The sequence below is a fragment of the Acanthopagrus latus genome, chromosome 8 (assembly GCF_904848185.1).
Source record: "Acanthopagrus latus isolate v.2019 chromosome 8, fAcaLat1.1, whole genome shotgun sequence".
Classification (NCBI taxonomy): domain Eukaryota; kingdom Metazoa; phylum Chordata; class Actinopteri; order Spariformes; family Sparidae; genus Acanthopagrus; species Acanthopagrus latus.
Window position 1 is genome coordinate 2,097,124 of NC_051046.1, and position 23,702 is coordinate 2,120,825.

Here is a 23,702-nt window from a genome sequence, read left to right on the forward strand (position 1 = left end):
TTATTCCAGCAACAAAGGAGGAAGAGGAAGTATGAAGAGTGAGAGCGTCCTCACCAGGAGGAGGTCGTGTTGGACGGAGTGATGTCACGTAAAAAGTTTCTACACTGACACATGAATTACTTGTTTCAGAATCTGTTCCAAAACCAAAACCAAACCGCGACAGTCTGACAAAGGTTCAGTCCGCCTGTCGCTGACTTTTGTTTCATCAGGCGGAGGGGATGCTCGTGTTTGAGACGCTGTTTCAACATTTGTAAGCTTGAAACCAGCTGGATATCCTTTAAAGAGACGGTAGGACATCTTCTCTGAAACCTGACCGACTGGTTTTTGTGTCCTAAACCCACATCGACACAAGACATTTGTTTCAACATATCCACTCTTTGCAGAAACGTTCGCTGCCAGCGTTTATTCTCACGGTCGCGTTGAAACCCTCGACTGAAACATAAACTGAGGCAGATGTTGAGGAGTCAACTCGTCCTGATTGTGCTGCGTTGTGTTCTCGCCCCTTTTAGAAGCAGCAGAATGAGGAGATGTTCAGCGGAGTGACATCTGTGCTTTCTTTCATTTTCCCCTACCTGCCTCACCAGGACTCCTTCCAACTCTGCAATTAGACCGATCCATTCACGCCGCCCCTCCAGCTCCCTCTCCTCAGCCTTTTGTGAAAACTCAAGGGCTTTGTGTTCCAGCCTGAGCCCCTTTTCACCAAACGCTCTGAGAAAAGGCCAGTGCCTCGGCGTGGGGGACATCTGTTGAGAAGTGGCTTGGATTCATGTCATAGCCGGGGTCATATTTTATTCACAAAGAGTTGAACCCAACAACAACAACAGTAATTAGGCAGAAATTTGGTTTGTAGCTGGGGCCCAGAGTCCCACTAACGGGATCAGAGAAGTTCCCACTGACGAGTAAGGGGTTAAATTCCAGAGTGAAGCTGCTGCTGGTCCCATGGAAAAGTTTTGTGGTTTTTTTTTTTCCCCCGACACAACTCCATCCATGTAGGTGGTAACACCAGGGGGACGGAAAATATCCACTCAACTTAATCCAAAACCATAACACGAATTCTGTTGTTAAGCATTTAATTAACCAAAATAATAAAAAAAAACATTTTATCGTGTTTGAGACCAGTTCTATTCTATTTCATGTTGTGACGATGCTGCGCCAGTGATACGATCAAGTTTGGGCACAAAAACTACTTGGTTGGGGCTCAGAAAAGAAAATATCTGATCCCGTCCCCACAAACATGATATACAGTGGAATGCCCGACACCTCCGCTTCACCTCGGGGTCCGGTTCATCCTGCCGTTCTGTACATCATCCTGCTTATTACCAACACAAAAAATAGCTGATGAATCGTCCGCTGAAATTCAAGTCCTCCAACCAGTCTTTTAAAGCTGACATGGCCATGCTGTGATCTTTCAGTGTTCAGTTCATGTCGATCCTCTTTTATTTTATCAACGTCTCTGTCATCCAAAACTTTGTGCCGTCTCATTTCTCCCTCTTCGCTGCTTTCCTCTCTTTTTCTCTTCTTGACCGGTGACGACAGCTCAGCCTTTTGCCAAGACTCGAAATCACCGTATTTTTCAAAAATATTAAAGTTTAATGTGAAACTCATCCATACTAGTGGCCTAGGAGAATGTTTTTTTTTCCAATATGAAGCAGATTAGAGATCAGCTGACATCGCTTAGTGATCGAATGTGCCGGGGTGATAAGTGACCGGACTACTTGCGGAGCAAAGATTGTAGAGCGCGGAGTGATACGAAATGAATCAGAGGCAAAAAGGCTGCTTTCCTTGATGACGGGCAAATATGCTTAACATTGGGAAGGCTCATTCAAGTGAATGGAGCATTCTACAGCATTAAGAAGAGCCGTGTAATGATATACAATATTCAGTGGTTTCATGTGTTTAAATATTGAAACACAACTCTCAAAATTCAGCTGATATACTTGTAGACATGCTTTTAACATGTATTGTAGGTGTTGATGTGATTCTGTATCTGTGGTTGTCAGGAACTATAAATGTGGCCACAGTGACGATTATTTTACCCTCCACCTCTCTGATCAGTAAACTGTTTCATCATCCACAGATAAGACGCAGTCATCCGCCAGGATTGCAGCGTTGATGTCGACGCAACATTTGTGTCATGATCCGTCATGTCCAAGTCCAAAATGTGCTCCACGTTTAGTTTCGGTCTGAAGAGGAATGTAACTTGGGAAGTACGATTCTTCGCTGCGTTAAAGAAGAACAGTGCTCACAGACATTTACAGGAAGGCATCTGGACTTCTGCAGTGCTCAATAGCGCGTCATCATCGTATAACTTTTTCTAGCGGTAACAGTCCAGCAGGAGGGTTGAAGCTTGTAACTTCAGTAGTAGCAGCTTTACAAAATGTCACAGGAAAGTCGACTCAGAGGGGAAGCGGTTTAATGAATCTTGTGAACATGAGTACGTGTTTGTCCAGACCGGCTGGTTTGTCTTCTGTATTAGTGTTGGTGGCGAAAAAGGAAAAAAAGATTTACAGCAGCACACTGGAGCCAAGAACGCTAACGTTAGCCACCAGAAAACGCCACAGAAAGCCTGCCAACAGATGCCCCTGAATCCTACACACTGGACCTTTAATTCATGCACTGACACTCAACTGAGATTTTTATTTATTTTCCTTGTAAGTTGGTGGAAGCCCACACAGAGCGAACAGGAGAGTGAATATTGGCCTTTACGTCCATCAGGCGGACGTGTTTCTGCTTCCTCACAGTCCAACCGAGTCAGGATTACTTCAGCACGATGAGCACGTCACGGACTCGGTGTTCGATTTGTTGGTGCCAGTAGAAACCTACAGCCTCTTAACCTGCTCAGAACTGGCGTGAAAAAAACAAAACCAAAAATCAAAATGTCGAAACATTACGTTCCTACAATGAACAGTCAGTGAGTGGATCTCACCGGGTGGGAGTGAAATTAAGCTGGAACAAATAGATGAATTAATTGTAGATTTTAAAGAGTGAAAATTCCCTGAAAGTGATGCAGCTGCAGCCAGAAAACAAACATCTGAGCGTCCGTCTTTCAGGACCGAGGCTGATGAAGTGTAGCAGGGAAAAGTTAGACGTTCCAGTCGAGACGTATCGAGGCAGAAACTCAGAATGTGCCACGTTTAGATTTCTCGTGTTACAACCGGTAAAACTTTTAATTACATTTAATTTATATTTTCATCATTTCACTGGAGGTATTCGATCTAAATACAGCTGTTCTTGGCCTTGACTCTGCAAAGTCTCAGCTGTTATTTGGCAAATCGTTTGTATCGTCAGCAGCAGCTAATGCTTTTCAATGCTTTTTGAAGCTTTCTGATGGTTTGCTTGTTGTTGCAAGTTATATGTGGTTAAAAATGATCCTGATGTGCTTTTCGCTGAGCTTCTTCCCATTAAGTGACGCTACGTGACGACGTTGCTACATGATTAGCATGACCTCCCACAGTGTGTTGTGTCATGACGCTCTCAGGTTCTAGAGGTTTGACTTCTGGTTACATCTCTGTGTTTTCTCAGCAAAAGACATTTTTTGCATGTTGTTGTTTGTGTATCAGCTTGGTGAAAATATCTAAAGCTATAAAACACTTCAGAATTCAGCGTCGCAGAGATCTCCACTGTGTTTCAAAGTAAACTTCTGTTGGAGAGAAGAAAACGGGATCGTCAGCTGAAGAGTTCGATCGGCCGCAGCCTGTTGTCGTCCCACGACCCCTCATCCTCCCTCAGCCTCTAACCTTTGACTCGTTAAGCTAAATGAGATCACAGAGAATGAGCAGTGAACTGGACGACGCCTGAAGACCGGTAGTTACAGTCTTTTATTCCAGAAAGCTGTGACGTAACTCTGACCCACTTTGGTTCCCTGGTCGTCTTTGTCTCGAGTCTCCACCTTTGCTTTTGGAGGAAGACGACTCGTGTGTCCTTCCTCCCGTCAGAGCGCGATGCCGTCAAATTAACTTGCCGTGAAACTCCGCCATTATAGACTCTAATGTAATTACTCAGATCAGTGCATCCACACGGCTCGGCCTCCTGTTCTTTTTAAACCTGGAGCCTCCCAGTGAGTCTCTCACATTTGTGTTAATTAGAGGAATCTGCAGAAGAGGAAGCAGAGGAAGAAGATGATCGCTCTGCAGTGTTGACATGACGAGATGAGCGGCTGACCTCAAGACAAACAACAAACTGTTCTGAACGATCTGCCTGTATTTGAGTTTATCATCTGGGTTTGATTAATGCAGCCATGTTTTTTTTGAAGCATTTGATAAAAACCACCACTGCTGAACAGAACAAACCTCAGGTGCTGGAGCGGGTCCAGTCAGAGTCGGGTCGGACGGGAACACACACACACACACGTTGAGACTTAATAGTTTTAAATAAAATCTACTAAGAACATTGACGCCTTTTTAATGAGGTTCCCTTTAATCTGCTGATTAAATGATCGTGCAGTGAGCAGAAAAGTTTAAAAATAATCTTGTCGTGCTCTCTGGTGGTTTCTGAACGACCTTAAACGCATCTTTGATTTTTCTAGATTTTTCTATTTATGGATACTGATATCTTTATGATAAGCTAATAATGCTGTTTAATAACAGCGAGTGTGTTTTGTGAACATAAATATTGCAGGAAGGACAATGAGGATTGTTTTGAGGTTACAGGGATTATTATATATTCCACCAGTTCTCGTCATGTTCGGGTTCAGAAAGTAAAACCAGAGGTGGGAAGAAACGCAGTACAAATACTGTGTTGATGTACTTCAGTAGATGTTTCATGTGTCTGTATTTTTATTTGAACTTTTGACATTTTCAGAACAGGTTTGTTACTTTAGTTTGATGCATTTTAGGGGATTATGGAATTTTTTATTATTGGGCGTCGTCACCAGACTGATTTCAGACGAGACAAAGACGTGAGAAGCCGTAAACAGACAGAGAGGGAGGCTGGAATGTGGAGAAAAGGCGTGTTAGTGTCTCGTATCTGCAGAGAGTTTCTGATTTTCTCTCTTTGTTGCTGCTCGGGACGCTTTACCAACCCAACATGTGTCTATTTGACGTCCTGGGAATGAGACTCAACAATCAACTGTCTTTGTGGTGCGTTCAGGAACAGCTGGGACAAATCCTGCTGATTCTACCTTTAACTTTAATAGTCTTTGAATTCTGTTAATATGACGTGAGCTTCAATTCTGGTCAGTGATTTCTCCAGCTGGACCTTTGTTTTATGTCACTGTGCTTTAAATTACAGCAGCAGCTGATCTGTATTGTCATTACTGATTAAACGGTGGATGATTTGTCTAATAAGTCAAACAATTGTTACAGAAAAATCACAGTTTCACAGCAGAAATCCATTCTTGTAAATCGGGTGATTAACAGTTCGTCAGCCTGGAGGTTTGGACGCCGACGTCTTCCCTCCACACAAACAGATCAGACTCTTGACAATAAACATTGTGTTTCATGTAAATCTAATTTCTGACAGTAAATCTTTGGACACAGAATGATTTCCCGAGAACCCCTGAGGTAAAAAACCTGAGGAATCTGCAGCGTCTCTCTCGCTCGGCTTCCTGTCAGGCGTCTGTTTAAGTGATGAGTGACAAGCCGAGGTGTTCGTATCTTCAGAGCCACGCGCCGCTTTCACTTTTTTTGGGGTCATGTCGCTCCTCGGAGGGAGGCGGCGGATGCTGGCGATCTGACATGAAGACGTGGCTGACGGAGCTAACGAGGCAGTCGGCTCGTTAGCCGCTAATTGAGCGGTCAGCGCCAAGACTGGAGTTCGCCATCTGTTTGTCAGAGAGGAACATCTTGTCGCTTCGCGCCCGTCGACAGGCCCCTCTCTCTCTCCGTGGTGTGATATTAATAGCTCGAGCTCACAGACGGACGGGAAAAATGAAAAAAAAAAAGAAACTGGAGAAAATGACAAACAGAGGGGGGAGATGAAGGGAGGAGGAGGGGGGAGACACTAAAAGGCCTGCAGAGGAAGAATCTGCCAGGTCCGGTTAACCCCGACAGGAAGCAGCATGTCAGCGAGCGGCTACATTAAATACTGGAAGTGACGGCGTCTAATTTAAGTCCTTAAATGATCTTTGATGCAGTTAAACTTACAGAGATGAATTCTCAGAGCGCCGGGGAGACTTTAAACCACAAAACTTCACTCTCGTTCTCTCTCTCCTGTCAGAACATGAGATCGGTGTCGGCAGTTTCACTTTACTCGCTCGCAGAAAGGACTTGAAGAGAGTCGGACTTCTGAGGTTCAACCGAGAGCATCTCCAACTTAAATGCAGGAGAGTTGATGCCTCGTCGTCGATCTTCAGCTGTTCTGATGATGTCTGTCTAACATCCAACACGGTTTTAAAAGCAGAACTGACGAGTATCAGTATTGTTGTGTTGATAAAATATCCCCCCAAATGTCTCTGTTGTTTCATTCTTCTCCCTTCAACTTCCCCTGCAGACGAACTTTCACTTATCGGCTGATTCATTGAGCTGTGAAAACGTGAATGAAGGCATGAAAGAGAAAGAAAACACGCTGTTATTCTTAGTTCCAATCAGACTTGACGTGTTTCATGTCAGGGTGATATTTCCTGAGTGGCTTTATATAGAAGCTACATCACGGTCCGTTCTGTAAATCACGTATCCACCCATACGTACGTGTACTCGTCTGCGCGACATACTGACATTTGTACCAATCGAGTCACATCACAGTCACGTGACATGATTATTACCTGACTCGCTGCTTGCTGCAGTTCCAGTCTGTGTATCTTCTATAACTGTGAAGTTTTAAGGCCAAGACACGATGTTTCCTCAACCTGAACCAAGAGGTTTTGTGCCTCAGTCAAACCGTAGAGAAATGTACTTTTACAACATTTTTTCTGGTGATTAGGTTAAAAACAACAAAACTAATTTCCTGTGTGAATCTCAGCACGCTTTAGTATCAGACGGTCCGTAATCTGAGCGGGTCGATAATCTCTGACAGAAACAATCTGCTGTGAGTGAAACAGTTTCTCAGCAGCTCGTCGTCTCTCCAGAGTCGTGTGTGTGTGTGTGTGTGTGTGTGTGTGTGTGTGTGTCAGCGCGACGGAGGTGCTAATTTGTTAATGTTCCTTCCGTGAGGAATCTTAATTAGCGTTGTAAGTTTCATGCCTAATTTAGTGATTACGTGCAGGCTGAATGGACTAATGAACATCTCAGGATGTTCCAGTCGTTCCACACCTTTAGTTTCTTTTTTTTTTTCTTTTCTCTTTTTTTTCCCAGTCACAGAATTAATAGTTTAAAGGTTAACCTTTACACTTCTCTGCTTAATTGTGTTAAAGTATCGAGGATATTTATTGAGTTTGTGGAGCCAGAAGGTGAGCGCTGTTGGTTCAGGTGTTAACGTCTCCCGTGGTAACGGGAAGCTGTGAGGGAGGAGTCCTGGTTATCTTTCAGGATGGTTGTTCAGCCATCAGTGGAGACCGGTCCGGCCTCATTTCTTCAAGCTTACACTTGAACTTGGTCTTGAGATCATTTCCTGCTGTTTGCTTGTTGTTGAGCATGAAAAACTTTAAAGACCAGATAGAAATCTGAAAGGTCACTTTTGAATGGCAGATGAGGGGAATATTGTAATTTGCGGGCCAGATTCCAAACATCTCTCCTATGTTTTTTCTTTTCTCCAGGGTTGGTTCAGTCCCGGTCAGGTGTTCGTCCTGGACGAGTACTGCGCTCGATACGGCGTCCGAGGCTGCCACCGTCACCTGAGCTACCTGAAGGATCTGATGGATTATTCAGAGAACAACGTGCTGGTCGACCCCACGCTGCTGCACTACAGCTACGCCTTCTGCGCCTCGCACGTCCACGGAAACAGGTACGCCGGTCGACACTGTAAACATCACGTGTCCCCGCTCTCCTCTCTGATTCGCCCTGAGCAGCGAGAATAAATCTGAGACTGGCGTTCAGTCGCTGAATAAAAGGCTGCAGACAGACGGCGAGATGACTTGTTAGAAATTCCTCCACAAAATGAAAGAAGGCACTTCAGAGAGGTGTTTTCTAAAGACCATTAAAGTGTCTTCTGGCCTCCTGCAGCGTCTGGCATCGGCAAAAAAGATTAATAATCTATTGTATCACACTGTAAATGAAACGTATAACATCACATTAACAGAGTAACGAGACCGTTTCTGTGACGTACTCGAATATGTTGAGTTCCGACCATGTCAGAGCGCTGCTGCGAGCAGACTGTGATTTGAACTTTACGTTGTTCCGTATTCTTCACTGAGCACAGACGCTCTTTTTCAGCCACACACAGTCTGAATCCAAATGTCTGAACCTCCACACACTTTACAGACGTCGTTTGTGGCACACAATCATGAAGTCTGGACTGTTGAGCGCTCTCCAAAGACACGTTACTGCGAGTCGCAAGCAAAGACTTTCAGAGAGTCGACTCTCAGCGCAGACACACAAAGTATTTCCAACCTTAAAGGCTTATAGCATGTGTGATTTTTACTTTTTTTTTATTTGTTCACACACATTCAAATACTCAGTGGTGGGTCACAAGATCTCAGCGTTGGTTAAGTCACATCCACAGGTGACGTGATCGCGTCAGACACGCCACATTTTACTCTCTGCAGTGCGAATCGTGTCACGTTAAAGGCCAAAAGAAAAACTCTGCGCACCAATGAACAAGCTGCGACAAAAGGCTCCCTCTTATGTCGCCTCTGCACTCGAACACACCACAAAGACTGCAGCTGGAGGCCAATAAGCTCGTTTGTTAAAAAACGTCGTTACCGTGCAGCATTTTGGAGAGCACACTTGAGAGAACTTGTCTGATAAAACATCCTCTGCTCCTGTTGGAGAACGCCGATCCCTCCGGCGGCTTCGTCTTCTAAACATCGACATGAGTCGGGTTTTTGGCGTCTCCTGAAGCGGCGGTTGCTCCATGTTTTTTCCTGGGAGGACGGTCCTTTCAGGGCCGCCTGGCTCTGGTCACCTTCAGGCCTCCGCTGATGGCCAGTAAACTATATGAGCAGCAGCAGTGTCTTTTAGCCACTTGTTGGCATCAGCGTCGCTCCAGCAGTTCAGTTCTCCACTTCACTCCCGGCAGCCCCCTCGCTTGACTCCCCGGCTGGTAATTACTGATATCTGTGCTTTCTCTCTTTGTCGACTCATTTAGTCAATTAGAAAGTGTAATGATTAGCTTCTCCAGTAAATCGGCAGATATAAATTGGGTGGTTGGGGGCTGGGGAGGGGGTACTAGAATTGGCTTTTTGTCAGTTGGAGCTCTAATTTGAATAATTGATGCCCATTCAGGGCTCCTGGAGCTGCCTGAGTGGGTGTGGATGGGAAAAAAAGAGGTTTTTGGATGGCTGGCAGGCTCGGAGGTGGAAAAAAAACAAACTTAATTACAGAACTCAAGTTTTCCCTGGAGGGCTGCTCGAAGAGACGAAAAACTACGTCAGGAGGCTGAGAGGACAAAGAGAAACGCTACAGAATGATCAGCAGAAGAGTACTTGACTAATACTTCAAGGCGATATATTGAGAGTGTCAGACTGTGCTTTTCTCAAGAAAACTCTCCTCCGTTCTGACGGAGAGAAACCTTGATTGAAGATGTAAATGTTTTTCTGATACGTGAAAGCCTCCCACGGCTGATGCCAGATTTTCAAGGTTCGCTGGAGACTTTTCACCCTCGGTGGGCTGAGATCGCTTTAGATAGTTGTCGTTGTCGACTTCTATGTACATTTTTTTATTCACAAGTTCAAAATAAGTACATTTTTATTTATGTGCTGAAAGAGTTCCATAACTGTGATTTTTTTGAAAATCCCTCCAAGTTCAACTTGTACTCAGCACATTTCCGTCTCCTTCTTGTTTTATCGATGATGGCTTATTCTCCAGCGCTGAGGTTAGGCCTTTTATTTCTTTGTGTGATGTCAAGAGTGAAAACAGCTTTTTGAATAAGAAACACTCATCTGTTCCTCCAATGTCCACTGGTTGATTTAGTGTCACGCTCCCAAAGTCCTTCAGCAGTGGAACATTTTATTGTTTCGAGTGATTTCACCAACATGTTTCACATTTTACAGCAGAATGAAAACTCACTTTTCTCTCTTTACTTTATGGGACTTAATGATTTTGCGCCGTTCATCTTTTTGTTTCTGAATTTAAATGTATAGTGAATACAAGCCAGAGGTCCACACACATTCTGTACCCCAGTAAAGTAATCGAGTACAGACTCAGAGTATCAGAGTAAAAAGTCTCCCTCAGAAGGACATTTGTGGTCAAAGCTAACTGAAGCTCACATCATATTAATAGAATTCAAAGACTATTAAAGTTAAAGGTAGAATCAGTAGGATTTTGTCCCAGCTGTTCCTGAACACACCACAAAGACAGTTGATTGTTGAGTCTCATTCCCAGGACGTCAAATAGACACATGTTGGGTTGGTAAAGCGTCCCGAGCAGCAACAAAGAGAGAAAATCAGAAACTCTCTGCAGATACGAGACACTAACACGCCTTTTCTCCACATTCCAGCCTCCCTCTCTGTCTGTTTACGGCTTCTTACGTCTTTGTCTCGTCTGAAATCAGTCTGGTGACGTCGGGAAGGCGGCGTGCGATGACCTCAAACACATCAAACTAAAGTAACGAGTCTGGTTGGAAAATGTGAGGAGGAGAAAGTTCAGTAGCAGAGAAAACTTGAAGCGCTCGAGAGCTTCAAGTTTAATGTGAAACTGAAGTTAAAGACGCTTCTGTCATCATCATGGTAATCCAGAAAATGGAGGAGCAGCTTGTTCTCTTGTCAGCCAGTAGAGGCTGCCCTGTTATAAATGTAAATATGTGTCATGGAAATCTGTTTGCACGGTCGTAGAAACCTCATGCGTGCGGGAGAGGGATGAAACGTGGATCGATCCATCAGAAGCTTCGCCTTCGCGCTCAGCTCCCTCTTCACCCCGACGATCCGCTCCAACCAATCCGCCCGTCGATCTCACGCTCCGTTTCATCGCTCGCTCGTGAACAAGAGCGCAACATACTTCAGCTCCTTGACTTGAGGCAGCAGCTCAAAAGGGAAAACCGACAGTCTCCTCCTTGAGATCCTATCCATGAAAAATGCAGCGGAGACACTTTGGAGATCGGAGCCTGATTGTTAAAACCGATTCACTCGGCGTGGTTTGAGACACTTTTATTCAGATTTTAAAAAGCTCCAAGCTGCAGCATCAGTATCTGTGTCAGCCTGTGATGCTGTCTGTTAAATCTCCCTGGGTTCATCAGGAGACATCTGAAATGATCAGTGTGGATGTTGAGGTCGTTACTGTTCGGTGGCGCTGGACTTGATGGAGCAGCCACACCTGCGCAGGTGACGGAGCGCTGACACTTTGATTTGTCTTGCGCTGGTCTGCGTGGGTCTGATGAGACGGGTGTGTTTGAACTGGGATCGGGGTTAAAGGAGCATTACCGGAGCCGGAGGGGGCGGGGAGGTGTTGGGTCCACTCGCCTCCTTCTCACCTGTCACGTCCGATCTCGTCCTCGCCGAGCCGTCACGGCCACACCGACACGGGATGTGACAGGAGCTTTTACCTCCCCCAACTCTTCACACAACAACAAGAGGTGACACACATGATCACCTGCCACTCAGCTTAATCTCCTTTCCACACCTCTTAAGGTGAAGTGGCGTCCACCCCCGGTACGCTGCCACGCCGCTCGCCGAGCTCCACTCGTGACGACTCCTGTCAACTGACATCAGAACCGAGCAGCCGGAGGGTTTGGTGGATCCCGCGGGCGGATACGATACTTATCGTTTACACTTGAGCCACACGGAGTGTAAACACACAAACCTGAGTCCACAGACCCCCTCCTCCTCTCCGAGGGCCCCGCCCCCCCCCCGCGGCCCCGGAGCGGCGCTGGCAGCAGCCTCGCCTCCAACGCGCTCGCTTCATTTAGCAGCAACAATGTGTCTGAACCCCGACAAGCTGTCGCATCGCTCCCCAACTCGGCCGTGTGATTCCAAGCATGAACACACATCTGACTGGGTTTAATGGCACAGTACGCAGAGCGGCCGCACCAAACGCCACGCTGTGTCGTGTTCCTACACACCACGCCCGCGATTTACGTCTGGCTTCCAGACAATTTGTTCCTCGTCCGACTTTTGTTTTGTGCCGTAATTCGATTCGGAGGAAGTGGAAGGTGTGAGTGACATTTAGGGGAGCGTCACACGTCGCCGAGAGCTCCTGATGAGCTCTTTGTGACGATCTGAGGGAAATATTTCAGCTGCCAGCACAGTGACGTCCTCTGTGCTGCTGTGTTCCTTCTTCTGTCTCATAGGAATGCAGCATAAAGTGCTGGAATGGCACATTGTTGTGCAACCTCATCGATTGGAAAGCAGAAAATGAAGAGAAGAACAACTGAAACATCTGAACAAAAGTCCTCCACCTTGTCTGCACATGATTGAACCTGAGTTGATGAAAAGAAAATCGATTTGTTTTTCAGTGTTTTCTGCTTCTTTTCTTCGTCTTGTATCATTTTTTAAAAAAAACTGTTTGTTTTATCTGCTTTATGGACAAAACCTGACATTTGAAGATGTCACTTTGGAAGTGATGACAATTTTTTCACTTCAGAAAAAGCAATTTATGAAAACACTGGAGGCGATGAGTGAAGGATGGATCGCTAGCTGCCGCCTGAGTCACTTTATTAAAGCTCCGTATTTCAGTGCAACAACAAACGTTAGGCAATTAATTTGACATTTTCTTGAAATGTCTCAAGACAGAATCAACCCACAGAAAAAAAGAGACGCAGTAATAGAAAGTTATTTGCACTAAAAATAGTAAAAGCTGAGCTCCACCTCTCGCACGCTGAGTGTAACAAGTAACACGAGAGCTGCAAAACTGATCAGTCAGTTTTATTTTCTGCCACCTCGCTGCACATGAAACCAAAACTCTTTGTTTGAGGAAGATGAACAACTCGGATTACAGGACAGCTGGCGTGAAGCGTGAAGCGTGAGGGGCTCGGAGCCTCGGGACATCCGTCCCTCCACCTCCACCTCCGTCCAGTCGTCGGCGTCCTCGCGTCTCCGTTCGTCGTCCCGGAGCGCGGCGAGTCCCGTCGGCCGCTCCGACATGAAAGCGGGATCTTTTCTTCTTCTTCTTGTCTTTTACATGAGCGAGCACACACACACACACACACACACACACACACACACACACACACACACACACACACACACACACACTCCTCCCAACAACTCCACTCTCTGTTCCCTCAGGATTAACTGGTGCTTGTTAAATAGGGGTTGTGGGAAGTGGTGGGGGTGTGACGGTGGGTGGGGGTGGTGGTGGTGGTGGGTGTGGTAATGAATTGACAGATTTGGGGAACAACAGGGTTTAGAAGTTGTGCTAACAAGTGCTGTTGTGCAGAGAAAGCTGCCTCTCATCACAGGACAAACGGAGCAGAGTGGAGCTGAAGAGCGCCGCCGACGTTCTCGCACAACACACGACCACTTCCTGTTGTCACGCTGCGCCTCGTCCACCCACCTCCACCCTCCAGACACCACCCTGCTCCCCTGAACACGCCAAAAAAACACCTAATGTTGTTCAATTATAGTATTTTTTTATTTAGTCTTTACATTGTTTTTTTAATATAATTATTTTGTTATTTTATTAATTTTACTCTTATTTAATTTTCTGTATTTTTAGTTGGATAGATTGTTATATTATTATATCTTTAGATAACGTGACATGACTCTCAATTATCTTTTATTTTGATTTAACGTATTTTATATATTTGAATTACTTTTTATTTAAAGTGACTTGCTGTCATGAAATTTCATATATTTTAGCTTAAATTTTTTAATTTGATGCAATTTATTAATATTGTGTCTTTACGTTATTTTTACTTGATGTCAGAACACTTTTTTAATGATCTTTTGTTCAGATTCTTCATCAGGGATTTTTATTTTTTTTTGTGTGTGTTTTCTTTTTTGTTATTTATTTCTTTAATCATAACCAGGCTGCATTATCGAGTTACGCCTGTCTTATATTTCCTCCGTGTTGGTTACTAAGTTTGTTCTCGGTGATCTCTGGTTTAAATAACATTTTTAATTATTGCAATATAATAATAATAATTGACAGTAATAATCACTCACTGTTGGCTATCCTCGTCTCTCCTGGCTCGCTCTCTGCACAGCGTCAGACTCTCCTCGGCTTCTCTTTCTCTCGTCATGTTTCTTTTTTTTTTTAAAACGTAGTTATTTATTTATTTTCATTTTTTGACATGGGAGAGTCAGGAACACGCCGCGAGGAGCTCGGCGCAGTCGTTGGTACTCGAGGCGCGGCGGTCAGGGGCTGAACCAGCGAAGGCTTTTATAAGAACAACTCATTAACAGACAACCTCCTCGCTTCTTCCCTCCAGCGACCGCAAGTGCCGTTTGGAGAGGGTTCTTTTCTCTTTCAGCTGCACAGAGAAAGCCCAGAAAGTCAAGGCTGGTCGCTCTGGGTACTGATTGCATTTTTTCCTCTTTTTTACCAGAGTGCCTATTCAGACGAAGGCAAGAAGGGAATGAAAGCTTTACAAACATTAATGAAGCGCTCAACTAACAGTTTTTTTTTTCTTTGTCGACTCTCCTCCTGCTGGCCAGGATGAGTTGTGGAGGAGGACGAGGAGCCTGAGCAGCTCTCTGTTTGATTGGTTGACTCTGAGGTCAGCGTGGAGGGTTTGGCTGCTTTATCACTTAGTTTGGTGAAAACAAGCCAGTCAAACTTGTCAGAGAGAAAAAAAAAAAACAAAAACCAAAGACAGAAAAACAGGCTCAACATTTTGTTTCATTTTAAGTTTATTTACTTTGTTTTGACTCTTTTAATGCGAAAAACAAAAGGAGCTCGCTGCGCGGTTCTGACTCCTGGTGTTCTGGACCTTTAACTCAGAAAAGTTCTGGTGTTGGCAGCGATGACGGGTCAGAGTGGAAAAAGAGTTTTATTCCCCTGAATAGAGGTCAAGAAACAGAAAACCAGGCCTTTATTTAAAACAAGCTTATATTGATTATAGGAAATGTATTTGTTATTATATTTCTATCTCATCAGTCTCATCATCAAGTTTGTTTCTTCTACTTTTAATTTTTTTTTTAAAACGCTCTTCAGCTGCTTTCTGCAAATGTTTCACACTAAACTGACCACAGACGAGTTTTTTTACTTTGACATATCGTCATGAATATCAGTCGCACAATGTAATGTCAGTGACATCAGTTCTAGCGGCGTGTCAGCACGAGCCGGTTAGACGCCAGCTGTAGTCTTCACGGTGCGTTCAAGTGCAGCTCTTAGAGTCGTAGTTAGCCGTTATCCCCGGTAGTTCTTCGGTGTCAGTTGAGTAGTATCTGGGTTTAGAGTGGTTCCCTGTAAACCTCACTTTCGCTGTGCTATTTTGTCTGCCAAAATCTCCAGAGAAGACACGAGGCTGCCTGGCGATCCGGTCCGGCTGGCGGCCGGCGGCCTGGCACCGTTTGTATCTGCTTTTAATGTTAACTGAGCCGATCGGGTCGTCAGTGTGGGAGCTGGTTTTGGAGCCGCTCTCCACATTCTGTTGACCTCCCACTGCAGGCGGGGACGCTAGAGCCAGAAATACAGCCAGTATCATTCACACACTCCTCACTTATTGATTTATTCATTTTTTTTGATTGATGTGTAAAAGCCATTTTAACCGACTCAACAGAGAGAGAGAGCGTGTTGGACTAGATTTTGACTTCATGTGATTTTGTGTAATTTGATGTAATGAATGTTTGTGGTTATTGACCAGCGTGTGAAGCTGAGCTGCAGCCGCGACTCACCGCTCTGTCCACATTCAAGCTGCTGTCGTACATTAAAGACTGTCATGAAAACGTCTTTTCATGTAGCAAATAAAGCTTTTTGTTGCGCTGGTTTCTGCCTTTTACCAAAAAGACTTGATGCACTTTACAGGAGATGGAAACAACATTTATGAATCTCTTCTGATTTAGCGAACATAAACATTTGTCCCAGATGAATGGCCGAGGCTTGAGATTCATGCTGGTTGACAGACAACTGGTTTAGTTTCTGGTCTTCTATTGTATCACAGCAGCGTGTGATGTGTGACGAAACTTTGATTTGTGTAACCTTGTTTATTTTCTCTGACTCAGTTCAGAAACCTGATTGTTGTGTTTCTTTAATTCTTGTAGTATTTCAAAATTCCACTTGACATTTTGAAGGAAACACGACTTCTATCAGCTACATTAACATGTTTAGTATGAAAAACAAAAGTAATAATGTATTTGTTTGATTCATTACTTTACAGTTGATGCCTCTTGTTACACAGTCACTGCGTTTGCGTGATGTTAGGATGTTCACACGTTAGTCCGACTGAAAACATCCTAACTGTGCACATTATCGGAGGATGTTTTCACGGTTTGCTGTGCAGCCGCTTCTTAACTTGTTTGGTTTGTGACGTAAACGGTCAACCAGATGAAGGTCCGGCAGCAACGAGCCGAAACGGTGCGTATCACCAGCTACTGCAGTGGAGTCAGACGTACCTCTGTCTGTAAATCGGTTCTCCCCTGGTGAAAAAACTAACAGGAGGGAGCAACAACCTGAGCCCACGTAGGAGGAACCTCAGATTAGGAAATGATTGTGGCTGATTTCTGTTTTACAGCCTACTAATGTATTTTGGACCTTCAGCTTCTGATCTGCGGTCCAGACATGAAGATGAACGTCAGCTGACTGCGTCTGTCTGATCTTTGTGTCTCCTCAGGCCTGACGGGATGGGGACGGTGAGCGTGGAGGAGAAGGAGAACTTTGAGGCCATCAGGAGTCGACTGATGGCTCTGCTGGAGAACCAGATCACACATTTTAGGTATGAACATCTCCGCGTCGCACTGTGAGAGCCAGTGGGTTTCATTTCTGTACGATGTGGGAATTCAAACACATCTGTCACTGTGTTAGTTTTGCTCCTGCAGTATCTGACGTCTGCCCAGATCATTAGAATAATCTCCCTCCAGAGACGCCGAGCGTGTTTACATGTGCAACAGTTTCATCATCGTCGTGTTCTGATCAGGTCACATGTGAACAAATGAAAACATCTGATCCAGTTGTCTCATTATTTTCAGAGGCATCATCATCTCAAGTTGAGCAGCAGTTTGTCAGTAAAGCAAAAGAGAAGTGCCAAATGTTGTGATGAGGTGAACGTGTCAGCGTCTGACTTCAGTAACACAAAAGATCATCTTATTGTTCGCGTTATATTTGGTGATTATGGCTGAAACTGGGGAAGGATGACGGGTTAAACTGGACCAGAACTGTGTACCTGGACGGCACCAGACCAGATCCCGACATGTCTGTATCATCACGTACGGAGGAGCGACGTGTTTGATTCTGTGTTGTTCTTAAGTTAATGGAGGGAAGAGAGCGAACGTGTTGTTTTCTGTCTTTATCTTTCCCTTTATTTTAACATCACTGACCTTCTAAATGCAGATTTCTTCGATCGACTTTGACAGACAGCATGTTTTTGCCCAACGTGACGTGAATTGAAGGAAAAAAAGAAAACCCCAATAAAAACCAGCGGTATGCTCCTTTAACTCCACCATAATAAACCCGGGGCACTCTGGGTATTTTTAGCCCGTCCAGCAGCACACAACAGGTGCAGGACATGCGTCGGCGGCGGCTGATGAGACCTCCCTGCATCTGCGTGCTGCTATTCAGCGCCGCCGCCACCGCCGTGTGAACACATTGTGAGCCCGGTGTGAAAGCGACAGCCTCGAGACCTTGAGCAACACTCGTCTGAATGGACCTGCGCCATTAACTGTCCCCGAGCCCGGCTCTTTAGACCCTTCACGCCTGAGAGGGGCCCTCCATCTGGCCCCACAGTGGAGAGGGAGGGGCCGGTCGGGGCCGAGGAGGGGGGTCGATCAGCGGGAGTCATTACTGACTCACCTCGACAAGAGGCTAATGCTGGTAAACAATGGCCGGGACAATGCCGGGATTATGCTAATGTCCCCCGGACAAGAGCAGGATTTCCACAGTTTGGTTTAGATTAACGCTGAGCTCAGCCACTAAAGATTCATTTAAGGTTATAAATGTTAACTTAAGCTGCTCTTCTTCACCGCCTTTAATGATTATTACTGCGTCTTACACAGGAAGGAGATTATCTGAAGACGAACTCATCACCGTGGATCTGTTCTTTGTCATTTAACAGTCGCGTCTCTCCACAGCTAGATTTACAGAGGCGGGGGAGACGTGTTTGTTTATTTTGGTGTCATGAATAAACCCTCTAACACCACATGGCCACAAGTATGTGGACACCTGAACAGCCTCATGTTGAACCTGCTGCAGAGGTTTGATCGCATTCAGACACGACAGCAAGAGTGACGTCCAGACGCTGGTGCTGGTTGATCAGGTCGGGCTGCTAGTTGGTGATCCAGTTCATACAGAAGGTGTTGAGTTCAGGACTCTGTGCAGGTCAGTCAGGCTCAGATACAATCTGCTGTACACATACGTAACGGTATGTGATTTGTCAGCGCTGATGAGGTCCACGCATTGTTTCCTCCAGCTCAGTAACAGAGTTCAGGCTCTGACATGGACTCAGAGTATCAGAGTAAAAAGTCTCCCTCTGAAGGACATTTGTGGTCATTTGTGTCCCAGCTGTTCCTGAACGCAGCACAAAGACAGTTGATTGTTGAGTCTCATTCCCAGGACGTCAAACAGACACATGTTGGGTTGGTAAAGCGTCCCGAGCAGCAACAAAGAGAGAAAATCAGAAACTCTCTGCAGATACGAGACACTAACACGCCTTTTCTCCACATTCCAGCCTCCCTCTCTGTCTGTTTACGGCTTCTTACGTCTTTGTCTCGTCTGAAATCAGTCTGGTGACGTTGGGAAGGCGGCGTGCGATGATGCCAAATAACAAGAATCCAGAATTCACCTCAAATGCATCAAACTAAAGTAATGAGGCTGTTCTGAAGATGTGAGGAGGAGAAAGTTCAGATGTTTGTGTTCAGATGTAGAGGAGGAGTCAGAAGATACCAGAAACATCGACTTATATACAGAAACAAAGTATTTCTACTTCATTACTTCCCACCTCTGGTCGTGTCTGAACGTGATCCAGGCAGAAAATCATGATGTTCTGCAGTTAAACAAACAGAAAAGTTTCAGAGATAATTTCACTGAAATGTGTCTGATCCAGCTTTGACCCACATCACTGTCGGTGTGAAAGTATTATTAATAATTCTGTGTCCAAAAAAAAAAAAAAGGGCTGCAATCAAATATGCTGCTGAAAAAACACCCCAGTTACTTAAATAATACACAACAAGTCAAGGTAAAGAGTTGAGAGTGTGTTTGTGAGTCTAACAAAGTCTAACAAACTCCGTCGCTTTTTTCACTTAATGACTACTTAACTTAATCATTTACATTTTTCCAGTGATTGGAATGAGTTCTCCTGCTGCTGATGTCCCCGCCGGCTGAATGGACGCATGATATTCACCTCAAACTACCTGAAACGTATTCCGACGCTTTAATGGATTTGAATCTTTCATTTAAATGAACATCATGAACTCGTGACTTTACCTCAAGCATGAACTGAATCATCAATCGAAGTCCGTCCTGATAATGTTTTTTACCTTTGTTCTATATATTTCTGTTGTTGTTGTGTTTTGTTCGGTGGTGAAGACACAGGACATCTGCCTGTAGGGTTTTTTTTTGTCCAATAAATGGCTGACCTGCGTGACCGCGTGCCTTTTGTTTATTTAGTTCTGTTCACTTGTCAATTAGCAACGTGAAACCTCCTTGAACCGCCTCGCCTGCGCTCAGCCGGAGCTGGAGGTGAGAAAAGCTTCCTTCATCAGTGTAATTGGATGAAAGCAGGCAGCCATCTGTTGACGCTGACTGACGTCTTTCTGCCGCTGCTTCCATCTTCCTATTCTTCTTCTTCTTCTTTGTTTTTCACGCAGTTGTCCTTGAGATCGTGATGACCCCGCCCACGTTTTATTTTATTTTTTTGCATCTGTAGGTACTGCTTTCCCTTCGGACGACCAGATGGGGCCCTGAAGGCGACGCTGTCCCTGCAGGAGCGGGTACGGGAACTCCTTTAATTACTTCTGCATGTCGAGCATCATTACAGTTGTGCAAACTTTCATGTGTGAGTCTCAGCGTCCCGACGACTAAACATGACCACAAGTTTCCCTGTGAGGTTGTGAGGATCTCAGTGTATGGGTCACATCATGAGCTCAGAGAGACCCGTTACTTGTGTCTCCTGCAGCTCCTGACGGGCTCGGACCCTCCCGGTACTTTTCTAGATATCAGCTGAGACAGATTTAACTCTTCGGCCTTTCTGAGTGATGACTAACAGCTTGTCAGATAAACAGTTCTGTGTTTCTGTTCCACCTCGAGCAGAACCTCCTACAGCTTGACTGAGATTGTGGTTGTTTCAGGTTCTGATGAAGGACATCACCACCCCCGTTCCTCCAGAGGAGATGAAGAAAGTGGTGCAGAAGTGTCTGGAGAAAGCGGCTCGGATCAACTACGGTCAGCTGATCGACTACGCTCAGATCAAAGGTGACGCGTTTATTTTTGAACCGTTCCCGTCGGCTCAGTTTTCCGAGTGTCTGATCTCACATCAGTCAGTGATGTTCATCAGAACCTGAAGGGTTTATCCTCTCAGGAGCAGGATACCGATGTGGTTTAACCATCAGCTGAGGTTTGTGGGAAATGTAGTAACGATTGAATGAATGTTTGGCTGCTGTGTTTCGGACCTTCAGTGGACACTCAGGCGCCTCCGGAGAAACGGCTGGAGGACATGATGCGACTGGGAGAGCTCTGCATCGAGGTCCTGCAGCAGAACGACGAACATCACTCGGAGGTATTTTAATCATCTCAGTCTGTAGAGTTTGTGTGAGTTGAGATAATAATCCTCCTCACGCTGCACGCGAAGACAACCTGCTGATTTCTTAAAGCTGGTGAACATGAAGACTTCTCGAGAACAATCTTTTGTTTTTATTCTACATTCACAAGTTTTTGGGGATGAAGCACCTCCAAATCTTTGAGTGATTACCAACAATAATAATAATAATGATGATGATAATAATAATAATACCCACCTCTTAAGAAGTTCCGCAGATCCCGTCTACATGATTGAGTCGGAGACCACCCGGGCTGAATAAGTAACGATGTTGCAAAAACTTTTACGCGGGTTAAAGAACTCACGTCTCCTCCATCTTGTTTGTTTCAGATTTGTTTACGGGAACATTTTAACTCTGCCACTGTTTTGTTTTTCTGTCTCTCGTCTGAATGACGGGAGCAAAGATGCCACGAGTCGCTTGATCATTTCATTAACATTCTTGATCACTTTCCGCAGCAACTGTCCATTTTCCTCTCCCCGCCGTTGTTGGCAGCGCTCACGCTGAAGTGGCAGATGACACGGCAAGTGGCGGCGCTGCATTAACATCTGCGGCGGAGGCACGATGAAAACAACGCCCACGGCCCATATGCAGGCGGCGTTTCTTCGCCGCGGTGTAAAACTGATCAATCATAGGTGTTGAGACGTGGCAGTTTGATCGGCCCTAAGTGGCAGCGTGGCGCTCAGGCATCTGTTTCTGAGTTATTAATAACGTGTGGCGCTCTGCCGCTGCCATGACGACCGCTGAATCTCTGCTCTGATGTTAATTACAAATTAGAGGCTTCTTGTCGGAGCGCCGCCACAAGCTGTCACAGCTTAAATTTAGAGATGATTCATAATTGTTTCCCCGGCTACTGTCGGCGTCGACGGCGTTCGTACTCCATCTCTGAGTTTTGTTGTTGTTTATTTTCTGTCAGTTTTTTCATTACGGCGATGTCAAAGTAACGAGCGGGCGTGTCAGTCCGTTCTTTTTCTTTAAAGATCCCGTCCAGACACGTTCTGCTGCCGCGTCTGATACGTTCTGAACCTAAACTCCAGTTCACTCTCGTTCTTCTCTTAACAAGCGTCAAATACACGTTTAGCTCATTTCGAAAATGTAATTCCTCGTCAGAAAACATCCATCGTCAGTTTGTTAGCGTGATCTGGACTCTTCGAGTGACTGAAATAAGTTGTAAAGTTGACCGCAATCGTCTACGAACATCAGGAGGAATCTGAACACAGTCTCATGACGAGGAAGAATCTCGTCAACATCGTAGAAAAATTCGACATCATTAGATTTGAAGAATCGCTCGAACACTTCAGTCACAAGTCTATTAAAATCACAGTCACTCGTCTTTTATTTTTTCTCTGACTGTCTGTTCTTTGTTTCTCTCTTTTTTCCGCCGCGGGAAGGGAAGAGAGGTGAGTGTGTCGTCATCCTCCGCTCATGTTTGTGTTGTTGTTGTTGATCTCCAGGCGTCATTTTTAAATGTTTTTATGACAGTGTGTATGAAATGATGTGTAACAGTGAGTTTTTTCTTGGCGAAATCACGACTTCTCGCCTCAAAAATATCCAATCAGTTTTATTTATGAAGCCCTGAATCACAATCTGAATGGTGAACGACATCCACTGACCTCAGACGCTCGATAAGAATGAGTTGAAACTTATTTTGTTTCACTGTCTTCCTGATTGATCAGCAACTGCAAAGTCAGTGCAGGGGGAACATCCAGCACGCCATCGGGCCGTAACGTAACGTTAGCATGCAGCTAACTGACAGTGTCACGCCAGATCGTCAGGAAAGCGTAAAAAAAACCTCGGAGACATTTTCTTTAAGCTGGGAAGTGAAATGGATCCAAACGAACAGAAACTAGAAAGTGTCGGAATGCTAACGTTAGCTCACGTTAATGAAATATGTTGAGATACGACCGCGATGAACGTGCATGAACACCTGAATGCACCTTTAATCTCCCCATCCTGAAGAAAATGGCCGCCTTGTGAATTATGGCCTCAGCTCGCGGTCCGGACGCTCGGTGAAACATTCAGTCATGGGGCTTCGACCTCTCTGCCGTCTTCTGTCCTTTGCTGTGTCCTCGTTCACTCGCTTCCTTCCCTTCTTCGTTCTTCCTCCTGTTGTTCCTTCTTGTTTTGCTCTCCGCCACTTATCCCTTTGTTTTCCTCCACTCATCCCGTCCTCCTTCTTTAATCCATCATCTCGTCTTTATCCCCTCGCTCTGGCTGTTTTACGGTGTTTTCTTCTTTCTTCACTTCTTCTAATCTTCATTTCCTTCATTCTCTTCAGTCCGTCTCTGTTCCCTTCTCTCTGACCTTCCTCTCTTCTTCTGACACTTTTCACCATGTTTTCCTCCTTTCTTCCTCTCTTTCTTTATTTCCTTAGTGTCTTCCATCCTATTTTTCTTGAGTCTTTCTCCTTCTTACCGTCTGTACTTCTACCCATCCTTCCTGTCTTTTGTTTCCCCACTTGTTCCTTTTCCCTTTACTTGTCATCCTTTCTCTGCTAATCTCCCTCATCCCTTTGTTTTTACCCTATTTTTCCTTTCTTCTCTCTTTATCCCTCTCTACTTATACCTCCATCCCTAATTATCCCTATTTGTCTGTTTTCCTCTCATCCTCGTTTCTATCCTTATATCTTAATTTCTTTCTATAATCATCCCCTCTTCTTCTCCACTCTTTCCTTAATCATCTTTTATTTTCCCTTTTTTTGTTTTTGTCTTCCTTCTTTCCTTCCTTCTTTTCTTTTCCTTTCTTTCCATCTTTGTTTTCCCTCGTTTCTTCTGCAGGACTCTTTTTAGTTTCTACCCTTTTCTTTTCTGTTTTAGGTTTCTTGTTATTTGTGTCTTGACATTATTCTCACCTTGGTCGTCATGTATTCACCTTTATCTGTCCTCACATG

General features: G+C 44.9%; 1 protein-coding gene across 10 annotated transcripts in view; it reads left to right on the top strand.

Moving 5' to 3' along the window:
* The window catches only part of cadps2 (Ca++-dependent secretion activator 2), a 160,626-nt gene that overhangs the window by 98,149 nt on the left and 38,775 nt on the right, over nucleotides 1-23,702 (top strand). For 6 of the 10 annotated variants that reach the window (XM_037106757.1, XM_037106759.1, XM_037106760.1 and 3 more), the window contains 6 exons: nucleotides 7,631-7,818; nucleotides 16,681-16,782; nucleotides 19,927-19,990; nucleotides 20,348-20,471; nucleotides 20,675-20,775; nucleotides 22,204-22,212. In XM_037106757.1, coding sequence (XP_036962652.1) covers nucleotides 7,631-7,818; nucleotides 16,681-16,782; nucleotides 19,927-19,990; nucleotides 20,348-20,471; nucleotides 20,675-20,775; nucleotides 22,204-22,212 — 588 coding nt within the window. The remainder of the gene's footprint in view (nucleotides 1-7,630; nucleotides 7,819-16,680; nucleotides 16,783-19,926; nucleotides 19,991-20,347; nucleotides 20,472-20,674; nucleotides 20,776-22,203; nucleotides 22,213-23,702) is intronic. The other 4 variants (XM_037106758.1, XM_037106761.1, XM_037106767.1 and 1 more) reach the window with 1 other exon arrangement.